The sequence below is a fragment of the Mchenga conophoros genome, linkage group LG23 (genome assembly GCF_057382185.1).
Source record: "Mchenga conophoros isolate Kocher_MC1m ecotype Shallow Benthic linkage group LG23, M_conophoros_male_GT1.1, whole genome shotgun sequence".
NCBI classification, from domain to species: Eukaryota; Metazoa; Chordata; class Actinopteri; order Cichliformes; family Cichlidae; genus Mchenga; species Mchenga conophoros.
Window position 1 is genome coordinate 22132369 of NC_140547.1, and position 16267 is coordinate 22148635.

At 41.6% G+C, this 16267-nt stretch overlaps 1 protein-coding gene across 2 annotated transcripts in view; it reads right to left on the reverse strand.

Annotated features, from left to right (window-relative positions):
- Positions 1-2095: 2095 nt before the first annotated feature.
- LOC146547194 (uncharacterized) overlaps positions 2096-16267 on the reverse strand; it is a 54496-nt gene continuing 40324 nt past the window's right edge. The window contains exons 18-26 of one of the 2 annotated variants that reach the window (XM_085264516.1): positions 12852-13283; positions 11598-11861; positions 11227-11481; positions 10894-11142; positions 10495-10752; positions 7124-7426; positions 5354-5623; positions 5149-5232; positions 2096-5002 (exon numbers count right to left, since the gene is read on the reverse strand). In XM_085264516.1, the coding sequence (XP_085120642.1) occupies positions 4939-5002; positions 5149-5232; positions 5354-5623; positions 7124-7426; positions 10495-10752; positions 10894-11142; positions 11227-11481; positions 11598-11861; positions 12852-13283 (2179 nt within the window). In that variant the 3' untranslated portion in view covers positions 2096-4938. The remainder of the gene's footprint in view (positions 5003-5148; positions 5233-5353; positions 5624-7123; positions 7427-10494; positions 10753-10893; positions 11143-11226; positions 11482-11597; positions 11862-12851; positions 13284-16267) is intronic. The other variant, XM_085264515.1, reaches the window with a different exon arrangement.

The window sequence follows — 16267 nt, forward strand, 5'->3', positions numbered from 1 at the left end:
CACATCTCTGATGTCAGGAGTCATCATCAAAGTGTCAATCAATGAACAGATGATGGATCAATAACTGCAACTGGATTGTGTTTGTTTCTCCATCAGATTCCTGTCAACTCACAATCGACACAAACACAGTGAACACAAACCTCAAACTGTCTGATAACAACAGGAAGGTGACACGTGTGGAGGAGGATAAGTCATATCTTGATCATACAGACAGATTTCATTATTGGCCTCAGCTGCTGTGTACAAATGGTCTGACTGGTCGCTGTTACTGGGAGATTGAATGAAGAGGGGACATTATATATCTGTGAGATGCAGAAGAATCACAAGGAAAGGAGACAGTAATGACTGCTGTTTTGGAGGGAATGATCAGTCCTGGAGTCTGTACTGCTCTGATGATGGTCCTTCTCGTGTCTGGCACTGTAAGAAAGTATCATCAATCTCCTTCTCTGTCTCTAACAGAGTAGCAGTGTATGTGGCACTCTGTCCTTCTACAGAGTCTCTTCTGACACTCTGATCTACCTCCACACCTTCAACACCACATTCACTGAACCTCTTTATCCTGGATTTAGAGTCCATCCTGGTTCTTCAGTGTGTCTGTGCTGAGTTGAGTGTAAAGAATGTCCTCCTGTTAGAGAAACTCTCTGACGGTTGAACAGGTAGTTCAATCTGTACATGTCTGTCTCTTTCACTCAGAAACATGTGTCCAGATTCATGGATTCAATCAGTTGATGTTCTAAACTCTTCTAAATGACTCCTTGGGAACTTCTTCCTCTTCAGTCCATTAATGATGGAAGCTGCAATTATTCCAGGATCCACATGTTCTTTTTCTGTCCTTTTCCACTCAAAGTTATTACAAGAAGTGTTGTTAACTGTTCTTTATGAATCATGCAAACAGTGTTATGTTAATATAAGTGCTGTATTAGAAATTTCAAGGATGACAAAATATAATATGATTAAAAAATAGTAAGTTACCTCAAATTGCTTTTTAATTTAGTAGAACTTGAAATGTTTTTCAGTTTGTAAACAATTAGTATTGCAGTCAGAAACATCAAGTTATTCTTTGTACTGTATAGTTGCAATGAATAAGTTGTCCTAACATAGTCATCTTAAGTAAGCTTTACTCATTTTTTTTGAGGCACTGAGTTTGCATAGTGTTTTTGTTTTGTTTTTTAGTTCTGGGAACTAATTTTACGGTGTACTCAAAGGTAGATTTGGTGGATTTGGTCTGCAGTGCCATCAATCCTCAAACTCACATTATCTCTTTGATGTTATTGTAATAAAATCCCCTCCATCCATCACTCATCCCAGCTGATCCAGAGTAAGAATTGATTTAATGATAATCCCAAAGGCTGAGATACGCATAAGTATGACTTAGTTTCTCCAACCAGACAGCTGACTGCAGATCAGAAGAGGGTTGCTCTGATGGTTGGATAATACCAAGAGCCTTATTGGATATTTAAGCTTTCACTGCAAACTATGACACTCTCCAATAGAAATTCATCAGAACTGAACAATATGAACTGTAGCTGCAGCTCAATAAAAGCCAAATTTTGTTTTTTACATTTTTAGTAGATGTCAGGAAGGACAACGCTTTATCAACATATACAGGCAACATATTAAAGGGTTATTTTGCTGGCAGCCCAGCAGTTAAAATGTTTTCATATTAACATATTGACACATTTGAATCTTGAAAATATGCACTCATTGTATGTGCGTGCACTATATATGGAAATGTATATCTAGAAGCTGATTCATTGGGAACTGTTGTTTCTCATTCAACCCTTTATTGAATGAGAGTGTCTGTTTGGTACATCCAATCTGTGAGGGCCTATGGTTACTGGGTTTCTCTCTTTTGTTCGCAACTTATAGATGTTACAGCATCTTTGTGTTACTTGGTTTGAGTGGACAGCATTAGCTTAAACGTGTCCATTCCCCTGACCACTGCTGCCCATGGTCTTGATTAAAAGCTGGAATAATGCTATTGATTTTATTAATATATATTATTTCGGCACTTTCTGCTTGTGTGTGTGTGTGTGAGAGAGAATGTGAGATGCTGTGCGATCACAAATTCATAAGCCTCGGATAGCCATGTCATAGCTTTGTTTCTAGCTGCACGCTTTGCTGTCGGTGTCTGGTGTTAGTGTTTGTACAGAGTACCTACAGGAAAACCTCTCTAAAATGTGTGCACATTATTCTGACAATTCTTTCCTCTGGTCACTGTTTAGGGGCTGAAATCAACTCACAAAAGTACATGTGTTTTGCGGAGCTCATTGAAATGACTTGTCTTTTGAATTTTCTTTTTCTTTTTTGAGTTGTTTGTTCTCACATGATGCAATCCAATTTGCATTTCTGCTATGAAATCAGGTTTGTTTCTCTTCAGTACTTTGAATAATTTTCCAGAATGTTTGAGCTTTTAATTCTTCCATGAAACATGCTGTGTTGGATACATGCCATCAGTGTGACGGAAATAAATCATTGTAAACAAATATTCTATAAAATTTATAAAATATAGAACAAAAAACATATTTTGATGTATAGGAGGAAGATCAGTCACACTTAAATCAGGCTGAAGTAATAGAGTGAAAAAACATAACTGTACAAGGGAGCTGAATTTGCTTTATTACTTGTTCATCTGGATACTGGTGAGGTAAATTAGGGTCCGTCCTGTTGGTGCTCTTTAGTATGTGAGGCCAAACAATTTTAAATCTTAATGCTCCAATCTTAATTTTTAAAGTCAACCTGGTCTTAAATCTTAATTTATCTGCAGAAACTTTTGTCAGCACCTGAAGCGGACTGTGATCCTGCAACATGAACATGATTTACTACAACTATAAATCACTGAGACGGAATCATCAGTTACAGACATTTGGCCTTTTATAATTTATTCCCTGAGTCCATTTGCAGCTGTAAACTAATATGGTAGAAGGTTTTGTTAACATGTTCCATTAATGAGGAAAACTGTCACAGAAAAAATAACCACTTTCACCCATGTCATGTAATATAAAATATGAAAACCGATATATGTTAACATGTTTATGCCCATTTGTTCCAGTTATGTCAAAGTACCAAACATAGTTTTCTCCTGATTGCTCACTTATTGCATCGTTCCTCTGAGAAGTGATTATAGAGTCTCTCTACTCTGTCCTGACTGAAAAATGCTGAGTAGAATAAGTACAGTTATCACAAAAGTACAATGAATAAATATGGCCGACTCACTGCATTGATTAAAAAAACAAAAACAAGTTGGCCTCTTTGTTTTGTCTCAATAGTCTAACAAAAAATAAAATAACTGAATCACCATTATTACAGAAGTTTCAGATGTGTAAACATCAGGATGGTCATCTGTCAAGGTTCAGCTGAAAACAGGTCCCAGGTAGCTGCCTGCAGGACTCTCAGGTTTAACAGGTAAATATAAAAATAGGCAAATTAAAGGAGCGTAAAACAGCGTTGGAACAAAACACAGCTGAAACCAATCAGGATAATGAGATGCATAAGCAAATATAAATACAATATACCAGAGACAAATCAATATCAAAATAAAACAGGAAGTAACTACATGAAGGATCAGATGCCAAAGATAAAAACTTGACAACATGATACAAATGGACACAGGTGACGCTGTACTTAACTGAAACACAAAGAAGTAAATATAACCAATACTCAAAATGTAAACAGAACCCAAAGTAAATGTTGCCCAGATATACTACCTCCCTCTGTCCCATCTGGGACTCTAACCAGTGTTGGTCCCACACTGCAATCTATCATCAACGTGTCGCTGAGGCAAGTTTGTGTTCCATCCTATTTTGCTGAGGTAACTCCTCTGTTGAAGAAACAGCTCTACTGGTAATCTAATCTTCTTTTAATCTGACATTCAGAATCTTGGAGAAATATTTGATTCTCCTCTGGGCCTTGGCTCGAATGTAAAATCATGAATTTTTCTTTTATTTTAGGAACATTTCTAAATTGCGACATAAGGTCTCCACAGCTGAACTGGAAAAATTTGTTCATGCATTTGTGTCATCGTGTTTATATTATTGTTATGTCCTTTTTACCAACTTGAACAAATCATCTATTTCTCGACTCCCAAGCTACACAAAGTTCTGTGGCCAGGCTACTAACACATTCTAGTAAGCATGTTCACATTACTCCTATTTTGTACTCTTTACATTGGCTCCCAATAGATTTTAGAATTTGTTTCAAAATTCTTGTTTTAACATACAGAGCACTAAATGGCCTGGCCCCAGATTATGTCTACTTCTTACTAAATACACTGCTGCTCGTTGTCTCCATTCAAAGACTCAGAATTTGTTGGTTGTTCCACAAACACATCTAAAGACGAAAAGGGACGGAGGCTTCAGTCTGTGGCACCAAGGCTGTGGAACAGTCTACCACCACAACTACATTTTGTTGACTCTGGATTGTTTTAAAACGCAGTTAAAAACTTTTCTGTTTAATCAGGCTTTCTGCTGAGATTTTTTTCATTGATTTATTTATTTTATTTTAAAAGTACCTGTTAACTTTACTGTATTTTATTATTATGTTTTGTATCGTCTATTTTGGCACCTGACGTTCTTGTTTATTTTAGCCTTTTGTCAACAGTGCTTTGTGACCGCTTGTCTGTGAAAAGCACTTAGTAACTTTACTTTACTTACTTACTATAATGGAGCTCGATTAGACAACTGAGCTCCATCAAAGAAAAATCTGTAGCAGCTGAGAAACAAAAGATACATCAGGATGAGATATATCCTGAGCCTCCATATAAACTGTCTTCTTAATGATCATAGAAAAAAGAAAAAAAATTAACATAGCACTCTAATGTTACTGTGTCGTACATTGCTGACTCCATGAACACAGCACCAGTGTTCATACTTCCTCCAATGTTTTCATTTAATGATGACGAGAAGAGAAAAAACCAACAACTACTTGACGATGATTCCTTCATATCTCACACTGCTTGTGTTCCTTGAAGGCTGCTCTGTGCACGATGTTGTTGCTGTAGAGTCTAGAAAGAGACCAAAGCAGAGAGAGCAGACGTCACTCATTCACTCAGAACAACATGAATCCATGTGAGCTCAGACTGTGAATGATTCCTCTGAGAGTCTGAGGAGAAACTCCTTCACTGATGGAGACTGATTCATGTTGGCTCACCGCACACAGTCGATGGAGGGGTTGATGGAGAGCAGCTGCAGTAACACATCAGTCGAAGCATCAGTGATCTGATTGTGACTCAGACTGTAACACAAACACAACAAGTGGCTCTAAGTGATCACTGCACATCATATTATTGTAGTGTGTGTGAACAGGCTGATGGTTATTGGTGTCTCCCAGAGAAGGATCAGTGTGTGACACTCACTCCAGGACTTGGACTTTGTGCAGATGTGTGATGAGAGGGAGCAGCAGCTGGTCAGTGAGCTGACAGTGACTGAGGTCCAGCTCTGTCAGCCCTTCACACGAGTCCAGCATCTGGACCAAAGACCCACAGGCCCTCTGATCCAGCGTGCTGTGACTGAGATCCAGCTCTCCACCCAGGGCTGCACACAGGGACACCGCCCGCCTCACTGTGTCCCTCTCACTGTTCACAGGAACCAGAGACAGCAGCTGGACGAGGACAGTTTTACTGACTCTAAACAGGACAAACAGAGCAAAGAGAAAATGTCAGGATGCATCAACACCAGTGTGAACGAGCTTCTCTCTGGTTTAGACTAGAGATGGACCGATCCGATATTACGTATCGGTATCGGTCCGATACTGACCTAAATTACTGGATCGGATATCGGAGAAAAATAAAAAATGTAATCCGATCCATTAAATATCACGAAAGCACCTCACAAAACTTGCAACACGCCGTAACTCACCTCAGAACGTTAGCACGTCGGAGCAGTATGCATGACGTGATAGAGCAGCTGTGGCATGCGGGACCTGTCGGTGGTCTGGATAGCATGTGGAGCTTCGCTAGCAACCCGGCATTTCATCTCCGACAAAGTTATCCCCGAGAGAAGTAAAGCAAGTGTGTAAGTCCATCTCTGAATGTTTGTAAAGCATTCCTGCGTTAAGCTTAACGAGCGATATATGGAGCGACTGCCTCTCTCTCTCCGGCTGCTACTTCAATCATGAAACTGCTTAAATGATCAGCTGATCGGCTTTTCTGTTGCGAGTCCGTGTCTCTAGTTTGCTTTTGGCCCACTTTGCACCAGAAAGAGGAAACCAGCGGCTGAACAACAGCAGCACGTTTAAGCTTGATAAGCTGTTGTTAGAATGTATTTAATATTACTTTCTACTCGAGGATCTTTTTCTACGTAGCTGACGGCTGGTAACTGTGCAGGGGCGGATCTAGCAAAGTTTAGCCAGGGGGGCCGATAGGGCATTAACAGGGAAAAGGGGGCACAAAGACATACTTTTCTTTCTTATTCTCATTTAAAATGTCGAGCTTTTAATAAATAATTATCTGACACCCAAAGTTTTAATTTGATGTAAAATGAATAGAAGTCAATTACTGTATATAGTAACTATTAAGTCTAATATATATACCCTAGTAAGCTATAGTACTTTTTCCTTTGGGAAGGTACCATCTGTGCAGTCTGCAATTCTGTTGAAGAAAGATGTTGAATCTATTTAATATTTCTTGAAAAATAATTGATTTCTGTGCATTTTTTTCACACTGCATCAAATTAAGGTTGATTACGTCGATTAAGCATCATGAGGTGGAGCGTGAGGGGTGGTTCCCTATTTTTTATTTATTTATTTTTGTTGTTGCTGGGAGTTGGAACCCTATTAGTTAGGTTGCTTAATATTTACGCTAAGTACTCTTTAAAATACCAGAATAGGGAGGATGGTGTAGGTTTAAGTTTATTAGATTGATCAGTATTGCTGAACTATGAAACATTTTTTTTGCATACAGGTATAACAGAATAGCTTTAGTGTAGTTGTTGTTTTAAACTTGAGTATGAACTTATACAAAATGCAGCAAGATATTTAAAAAACAGTTTTGTTGATTAAAAAACACTATATCGGATTCATATCGGTATCGGCAGATATCCAAATTTATGATATCGGTATCGGTATCGGACATAAAAAAGTGGTATCGTGCCATCTCTAGTTTAGACTCTTCTGTGGTGTTTCCCACCTGAGGCGGACCCTGTGGAGGACAGGAAACAGCAGGTCCAGCACGCTGTCCTCCACCTCACAGTCTCGCAGGTCGAGCTGTGTGTCCCGGCTGCTGTGTGTCAGGATGGTGGAGACGGCCCTGCAGTCATCAGCAGTCAGACTCAGAGGCTCAGGCTGATCCTCCTCTGGTAGCTCCACACAGGAGGAGCAGGACAGATCCAAGCTGTGCTGCAGAGTCCTCAGCAGGCCTGACGCTGCCTCCTGCTGGACGTCACAGGCAGCACAGCAGTGGATGAACCTCAGCAGCTGATTCCTGTCAACACTGCAAGGAAAAATACAGGCAAACATAAACCAATTCATGACTACTCAGTTTACCTCAGCTGTTCAGTTACTAACATCAGCTTCAAATCCAAATATCGCAAACTAAAAATAAAACACAGGAAATTAATTTAAAGGGAATTTATTGTCCATTTCCATTTTTGCCTTCATGATAATGTGCGCTTATTTGTCAAACTTGGTAATACTATAAGAATGTTAAACTCTCTTTCACTGGGAAGATAATGGGGATATGGAAACTCTTAGAGCCCAACCTTAAGCTAATTGCACAAGTCACCATAAAGTACAGGATTTACCAAGGAGAGAGTCCCCACTACTGTATAAACCATTGCCACCTGCTCTACATCAGGGACATCAAGCTGTTTGCCATGAGTGAAGAATAGCATTGAGGACAGGTACAAGTACCTTTGAACAAATGGGAACCATGAAGAGGCCATTGGGAAAGATGCGTCTGCAACATAACCTCAGAAAGTAAGGCAAGTCGTGAAGAGTCAGCTGAATTGGAACAACAGAATTGGGGCAATCACCACCTATATGTATCCTGCTGTGATATTAGCTGGCCAAAGGAGGAGATAGAAAACACTGTCATTAAGAAAAGAAATCCCCTTGCTATGTGTGAAATGTTTCACCCCAAAATCCAGTACCCTGAGACTGTATGCTAAGCAAAAGGAACAATGCCAAGGACTAGTGAGTGTCAGAACAACAGTCCAGGGTAAAAAAAACAAAGATTCAAAGAGGAAGTGGCTGATATCGAGAAATCCGGCAAATGGCTGAACAAATCTGGACTGAAAGACAGCACAGAGGCACTAACCATGGCAGCACAAGGACATGGTCTACCACACCAGGCAAGACCCCAGCTGCAGGCTGTAGAAATATGCCCCTGAGAAAACCCAGCACTTAACAGCAGGATGCAAAATGGAGCGCCATAACCAAGTGGCTGGCATAGTATACAGAAACATCTGAAAGGACGTGCTTGCAGATGTGAACACTGCCCTAAGCACGATCCCCAACCATCATAACTTAAACCAGTGAGCTGATATATGCCACTGCCACAGTAAACCCAGTATCACTCAGGTTGGAGCAGTTGGAGAAGAAGGCTGGAAGCAGAACTACAGTGTAGACCATGTCAACTTTCATTGTGCTCTGGGCTACAATTGCTTAATTCTTCTTTCTTTTGTCTTTTAACCAATGTATTTAATAAAGTAGTCTGAAAGTAGCCTCAGTATTATAATTTCAAACCTGTGCATTTTTTCTTAGTAGGTATAAAGACATGCTCTCTTTATATTTTCTAGGGGTGAAATTCCCTTAGGTGGCGTTGGAGCCACAACCTATACATGGATGACATGAAGATGTATGCCAGAAATCAACTATCACTATAGTGAGGAAATCGGGACGTCATTCTGACTGTAAGTGTGGCCAAATGCTTGCAAAGAGAGGGAAGGTGATCCAGACTGATCGGGTGGTGCTACCAGAAGGCAGAATAGCAAATATACAGGAAAGCTACAAGTATCTGAGTATTTCAAGTGCCAACATGAACCATGCTAAAGATGTATCCATCGCCAAATACTCCCAGAAGGTAAGACAGAGGTGGAAAAGCCAATTGAATGATAGGAATAAAATCCAAGCTATCAATACATATCACCTGCTGGCTGTCAGACACCTAGCTGGAATAATAAGGTGGTCACAGCAAAAGATAAATGCCACTGATGTCAGGACATGAAAACTCATCACAATATACAAAGGTCCATCCATCCATCCATCCATCCATCCATCCATCCATCCATCCATCCCAAGTCTTTCACAGTCAACAGGTCCCAAGCTTTGTAAAGGTGACCCAGGGACTATCGTGCACATAGTAGCAGGATTTAAGATGCAAGCAGGGACAGCATACACTGAGAGGCACAAGTGGCTGGGATAGTTTACAGCAGAGCTTTCCAAAGTGTGGGGCCCGCCCCCCATTGCAGGGGGGGCGCGGTATGAAAAGGAAAAAAAAAACCCAAAACGCTTGGACACTGCTAGCAGAGGGCACCCACACAAACGCAAAGCAGGAGATGAAGCATAGCTAATATGTTTCCAAACCAACTTCATTCTAAGCCAAAGACTAGAAAATATGGTGAAGCAAATCTTCCCTTTGGCTTCACCTGCACAAGTGCCAAGGTAGGTCTCCCTGCAGAACTGGTTTTCCCTTCGTCGGGAGCAGCGCTGGGCTCTTCAAATCACGGACAAACAGTATCCTACATTCTTGATTTTTAGTTCACAAACACTTGTTGCAATGACTAACTACTCCTGACATTTTGGAGATGTTAGCTCTTTATACAGTAAAGTTACCGTGGGATACAAATAATATCAGACTGATCCTGCCATGATTTGTTCCCTCGGTTCAAATCACGGACAAACAGTATCCCACAGCTGTTTATGTTTTTAAACCCATTTTGCACAGAGAGACATTTTTTGAAAAATGTATTGATAGCAATGTTGAATATTATTACACAGGAAAAAAACAACTACACATAAAATAATCACACCGTGACGCCTCTGCCTTTCTAAATGGAGGGACAGTAACTGCATGTGTATATGTAAGCGTGTAAAACCTGCAGATGGTAAGATTAACGGTATTTTGTCTCTATCTGCAATTCATCTCATGTAAACAATAACGTGAAAAAAAGGCACATACCTTTGACATTACGTGACGAGCTCTGTATTCCTCGTCCACACGTAAACGCAAAAAAGGAGTTTTATAAAATCTCAGTTTTCGGTGATTCGAAACGCCGTTTACGCGTGGACGAAACAGCTGCGTTTTCAAAAATACCCGTGTAGGTGTGGACGTAGCGTAAAAGAGTTAGTAGTTTATTTTATTACTACCTGTAATTTATTGCAGATTACTTGTATTTGCTTAATTGTTTACTAAATGTTTGAGGTGTGAAATAAACCGCAATGGAGCAAAACATGGGTGTGTGTGGTTGGGGTTTGTGCGCGCGCGGGTGGGGGGGCATTTTTCTTGTAAAACAGGGGGGCCTAGCAAAAAAAGTTTGGGAACAAGCACTAATATCTGACCTGAGATGAGAAACGTTGTCCAGCATGAAGAGGATGGACTCTGCTCCCTCTGCTGGTATGGAGGTCCACAGGAGGTTCAGTTTGACTCTGTCTCCGTGTTTGAGGATGAAGATCAGAGCAGCACAGTCCACTGAGTCCAGCTCTCTGCTGCTCAGGTTGATCACATGACCAAGTGACCTCAGTAAACTGGGTACAGCGTGACTGTCATGAGCTCTGTAGAGCTCTCTGATGGAGCTCATCACAAAGCTGGGACTGGGCCTGAAAACAAACAGTTTATTTCTAAGGACACTTTGTTTAAAGGATCCATAAACTGCTGATTAAAGATGAGACAGCATTTCAAATCCTCCTGATTAAACAGCAGAAACTGTGTTTGGTAAAAGATCAAACTACATTCAGCACCTTTTAAACACAATCCTGTCCAGAAAGGGAAGCAGACGTGTGGTTTCCTCCTGTAAGAAGAGGTTCTTCCTCAGGTTCACAGTGATGGTCTGAGCTGACGCCTGCTGCAGCAGATAGTGAAGAAGCTCCCAGTTCAGACAGCAGGAGGTCAGGTCTCCACCAACCTTACTGAAGAAGGACAACGTCAAGTCCTTGTCCTGGATTTCATGGAGGAGACACAGAAGCTGCTGGAAGCTCTCTTCACTCAGTCTGCAGAGATCATAAATATAAAATAAGATTTAAAGTAAAAATGTACATTTTATTTGGCCTGTGATGTCCAGGAAAGACATTTACTTGACTGTTAGAGGACCATCATGGAGCAGCAGAGTAATCAGACCCTGAGCAGGGATGCAGCTCTCAGTCAGGTCCAACCGTCCGACTGTCCAGTGTCTCAGCAGGGAAGCCAAACTACTGACAGCCCTCAACAATACTCTCTGTGATGGTCGGGCTTTCTTAGGCACAAGAGAAAGCTCTTCCACAGCCAGTGGACAGACCACTCTGCCTCTTCTTACCCACTGAAACAGGAGCAAGGACATGTCGATGGAAAGCCTGAAGATCAAAGAGACAAAAGAGCAGAAATGATGAACACCAAGAACCAAAGATTCAAAGTGGACAGCAGATAAATGGTGTTAGAAGAACAAGAGAGTCATGATTTCACTTCCTGCCTCAGACTGTGTAGTTGTGTTGTGTGTCTAAAGAGGAGAGCGGCTCCTCTGGCAGACATCTTGCTGGGTGTGAGGATGAGATCCACTTTAGAGCCACACAGTCTGAGAACTCTCCCCACAGACCAGCAGCTTTTCCTGTGTAACTCTCCTGTTAACAGCAGCTGGAACCCCAGGAGCTGCAGCAGAGACTCCAGCTGCTGGGCCTCCTCTCTGGATCTTACAGACATGGATGTACACACACTCTGGAAGAAGTCTGGATCACAGCTGGATCACAGTGGAGATGAAATCAGAAAACACAGGCAGACCTACTCACATTACCACAAACCACATTTTGTGTTTCATTCATCGATGAACAAGCTGATAAAACTAGCAATTAGTTTTGTTGTCATTCCATGAAAAATCAGGGTCTCTATTAATCAGGGGAATTTAAACACTTTAGTAAATTTAATGAAGAAATGCCCAACTTCCTCTTCATTAGTATTTTTTAGAGTTATAGGCCATCAAAGTAAACATGCATGGATCCATGTTATTTTTTCCAGCATGTTGATCCTCATGACTTAAGAAGCACAGTAGATATTCACATGGAAATGTACAGTTCCTCACTTACTAAATGTTAAATTTGAAGTTCTGCTTACTCAGGGAAATACAGCCATGATCATTCAGTGAACGGGTGAAGACTAAACATGTATACAGCATGTACAAAGGTGTAGTTTGTAACTAACTTTGACTTGTCCATGTTTCATATTAACGTTTAATCAAAATTCTGGATGGCTTCAGTAGAAATGTGAATTTCCCATTTGCCCCAATGTCTCCTCCTGTGTGCATCTGTCTGCGTGTTTTCAGAGGCTGAGCTTTGTTCCTGTACTTTTCCCTGTTGTTCATTCATCAATTACTCACCTGCTGCAACACTAGCCAAATCACCCATGTTTTACTAGCTAAATGTTCATGCAAACACCTACTCCCCCTCCCCTATATTGTATTATCTGAGGTTTTTTTTTAAATAAATTATTAACTAATTTCCCTGAACTTTAAAAAAAGAAATACAAAACAGCTGATTTGGGGTCCAGGTGAAAACTTTTTTTAGATTAGAGTAAAAATAAGTTCTATCAAACCAGGCTGTTTTCACATAGCAATAGATAAGTTGAAATAATTACTTGACCAATACATGTCATTTGTCTACATTTTTACACTGTTAATGAAAAGTTGATTATTTCCAAGACACTACTGACTAAGTACTGTATTGTTTCTATTTACCTGAGCTGTGAGATATAAGGCAGACACTGAAGAAAATTCCTCACTTCACTCTCTTCATGTGGGCAGCCTCTCAGCTTCAACTGTTTTTTCCCTGATTGGACTTTAAGAATTTCCAGGAGGATGGAGGTCTTTCTCTCTGAGAGGTTTATGAACCAGACTGCAGGCGCTGACTGGAAAACTGACTGTAAGGATGGAAGGACACTCAAGCCTGTTTTAGACTCATAGTCCTTCACATGGGAGCACAGATCCAGCAGGAAATTGCATTTATATTGAGCATCTATGTCTCTGTCAATAAAAGGGAATGTTTGATATGTGCACACTGATGATAACAACTCCAGTATCTTCTCTCCTGTCTGCTGTTCTCTTTCTGTTGCGGCACAAAACAGATTCCCAAAGAATTTGGCTGCTTCATCTGCCAACAGAGTGAAGAAACTGGAACAAAAAGAAGGAAACATTTAGTGATGATTTGATTACAGCTGCCAACCACACATTGATGGTCCATGTGTGTTCTGCATATAATTAAACTTAATTCGAAACCTATTAGTGGAACAACAACATCTACACTTTATATCTTGAACAACAACATCTTCACTTTGCTGTTTAGATGACACATGTGTAACCATACAACATCCACCTTGTGTTGTCTCAATGCATGCTCAATCATCCAGGTAAGGAGATCCCAAAAGGTTCATTCTGATTCAGAATCAACCTTTCTGTATAGAATTTTTTTAAAACTTTGAGCAGATGAATTATTCCAAAAAGCACTTATAGTTTTCAAAATGTAAAAAAAAAAATAATAATATGACGACACTACATCTGCAGGTGGAGACAAAAAGTAATAAACACCCTGTTATTTGATGTATTCACACATCATGGTAAACTCAAAAAGCTAAATACAAAATCTTCTGTTTAACAGTTTTTAGTTGCTCATCTATTAAAACAGAGTTTGTTAGTGCAACAACATGTTGAGTATGATTTATATATATTTCAATTTCAAAGCACCAAAGTTATGTAAAAAGTTGATGCTATTTGTTTGTTAAAATCTTGTTATTCACATCATTGCATTAACTGTCACTGCCATATGGGTGGAAATTGGCTAAGATGTTCAGGAACAATCCAGGAACCCCCAAGTCACAGCTCCAAAACTGACACCTTCAATTTTGACTGATCAACTGAATGTTGCTGCTGCCCACATTTTATGGAGAAAGGTTTTTATTGTCAGATGAGACTAAGACTGAGCTACTTGGCCACAATGGAAAGAGATATTTTTGGAAGAGTAAAGGTGAAGCTTTAATACCTGAGAACACTGTACTAACTGTCAAGCATAATGGTGGTAGCATAATGCAATTAGGTCTGTTTTGCTGCCAATAGTACTGGTACATTGAACAAAGGGGATTGATAATAAATAATATAATAATAATATTCAATTCAATTTTATTTATATAGCACCAAATCACAAGAGCAGTTACTAATCTAATAAAGATGAAAATAATAAATAATAATAATAAAGATGAGAGAGGCCACATCCCTAATTTTAAGTCTTGACAAAATCCAAATGGGCGAGTCACACAACTATATCATACTCTATGATTAGGTAATGTGATACAGCACCCATCTCTGAAAAGATCCCGTGGTCTACAATGGTGAACTCACCCATCGGAGAGATACTAGTAAAATAAAAAGTTGCTTTTCTGCACTGATTACAATCTCTGAGTCTTCATTTTGAGTCTCCAGATGTCTGTTATTTCTTTGTACTTATTTGCTTTCATCTTTCTGCATTCATCCACCTATTTAAAATATTAAACTGCAGAAAAAGCTCCGACAAAAACAGTTTGAAAGTGGACAGCATTAGGGTTCATTGATACAAGAGATTCTGGCAAACCGTCAGACGTCTCAGGAGGGGAAAGCGGTGCTCTACCTGCACTGTGTATAGTGCTGGCGGAGCGCTGCTGACGTCGACTGAGAAAATTGTCAGGCGGTGGAAGGAATACTTCGAGGACCTCCTTAATCCCACTGACACGTCTTCCGAGGAGGAAGCAGAGTCTGGGGATGAGGGGAATGACCCGCCAATTTCCGGGGGCGAGGTCACTGAGGCAGTTAAACAACTCCTTGGTGGCAGAGCCCCTGGTGTTGATGAGGTCCGCCCCGAGTTCCTGAAGGCTCTGGACGTTGTAGGGCTGTCCTGGTTGACACGCCTCTGCAATGTTGCGTGGAGATCAGGGGCAGTACCTGTGGACTGGCAGACCGGGGTGGTGGTCCCCATCTTTAAGAAGGGGGACCGGAGGGTGTGTTCCAACTACAGGGGGATCACACTCCTCAGCCTCCCTGGGAAAGTCTATGCCAGGGTGCTGGAAAGGAGAGTTCGTCCGTTAGTCGAACCTCGGATACAGGAGGAACAATGCGGTTTTCGTCCTGGTCGCGGAACACTGGACCAGCTCTTTATCCTCTCCAGGATACTTGAGGGTGCATGGGAGTTTGCCCAACCAGTCTACATGTGTTTTGTGGACTTGGAGAAGGCATTCGACCGTGTCCCTCGGGGTGTCCTGTGGGAGGTGCTGCGGGAATATGGGGTGTCTGGCCCATTGCTACGGGCCATTCGGTCCCTATACAACCGTTGCAAGAGCTTGGTTCGCATTGCCGGCAATAAGTCGGACTCGTTCCCGGTGGGTGATGGGCTTCGCCAGGGCTTCCCTTTGTCTCCGGTTCTGTTCATAATTTTTATGGACAGGATTTCTAGGCGCAGCCAAGTGGCGGAGGGCTTTCGCTTTGGTGGCCTCAGAATCTCATCTCTGATTTTTGCAGATGATGTGGTTCTGTTGGCTTCATCGGGTGAAGGCCTCCAGCTCGCACTGGAACGGTTCGCAGCCGAGTGTGAAGCAGCGGGAATGACGATCAGCACCTCCAAATCTGAGGCCATGGTTCTCAGCCGGAAAAGGGTGGAGTGCCCACTCTGGGTCGGGGATGAGTTCCTGCCACAAGTGGAGGAGTTCAAGTATCTCGGGGTCTTGTTCGCGAGTGATGGGAGAAGGGAGCCGGAGATCGACAGACGGATTGGGGCTGCAGCTGCAGTAATGCGGATGCTGCACCGGTCCGTCGTGGTGAAGAGGGAGCTGAGAATAAAAGCGAAGCTCTCAATTTACCGGTCGATCTACGTCCCTACCCTCACCTATGGCCACGAGCTGTGGGTAGTGACTGAAAGAACGAGATCGCGGATACAAGCGGCAGAAATGAGCTTCCTCCGAAGGGTGGCTGGCCTCTCCCTTAGAGATAGGGTGAGAAGTTCGGCCATCCGGGAGGGGCTCAGAGTAGAGCAGCTGCTGCTCCACATCGAAAGGAGCCAGCTGAGGTGGTTCGGGCATCTGACAAGGATGCCCCCTGGGCGCCTCCTGGGTGAGGTGTTCCAGGCATGTCCCACC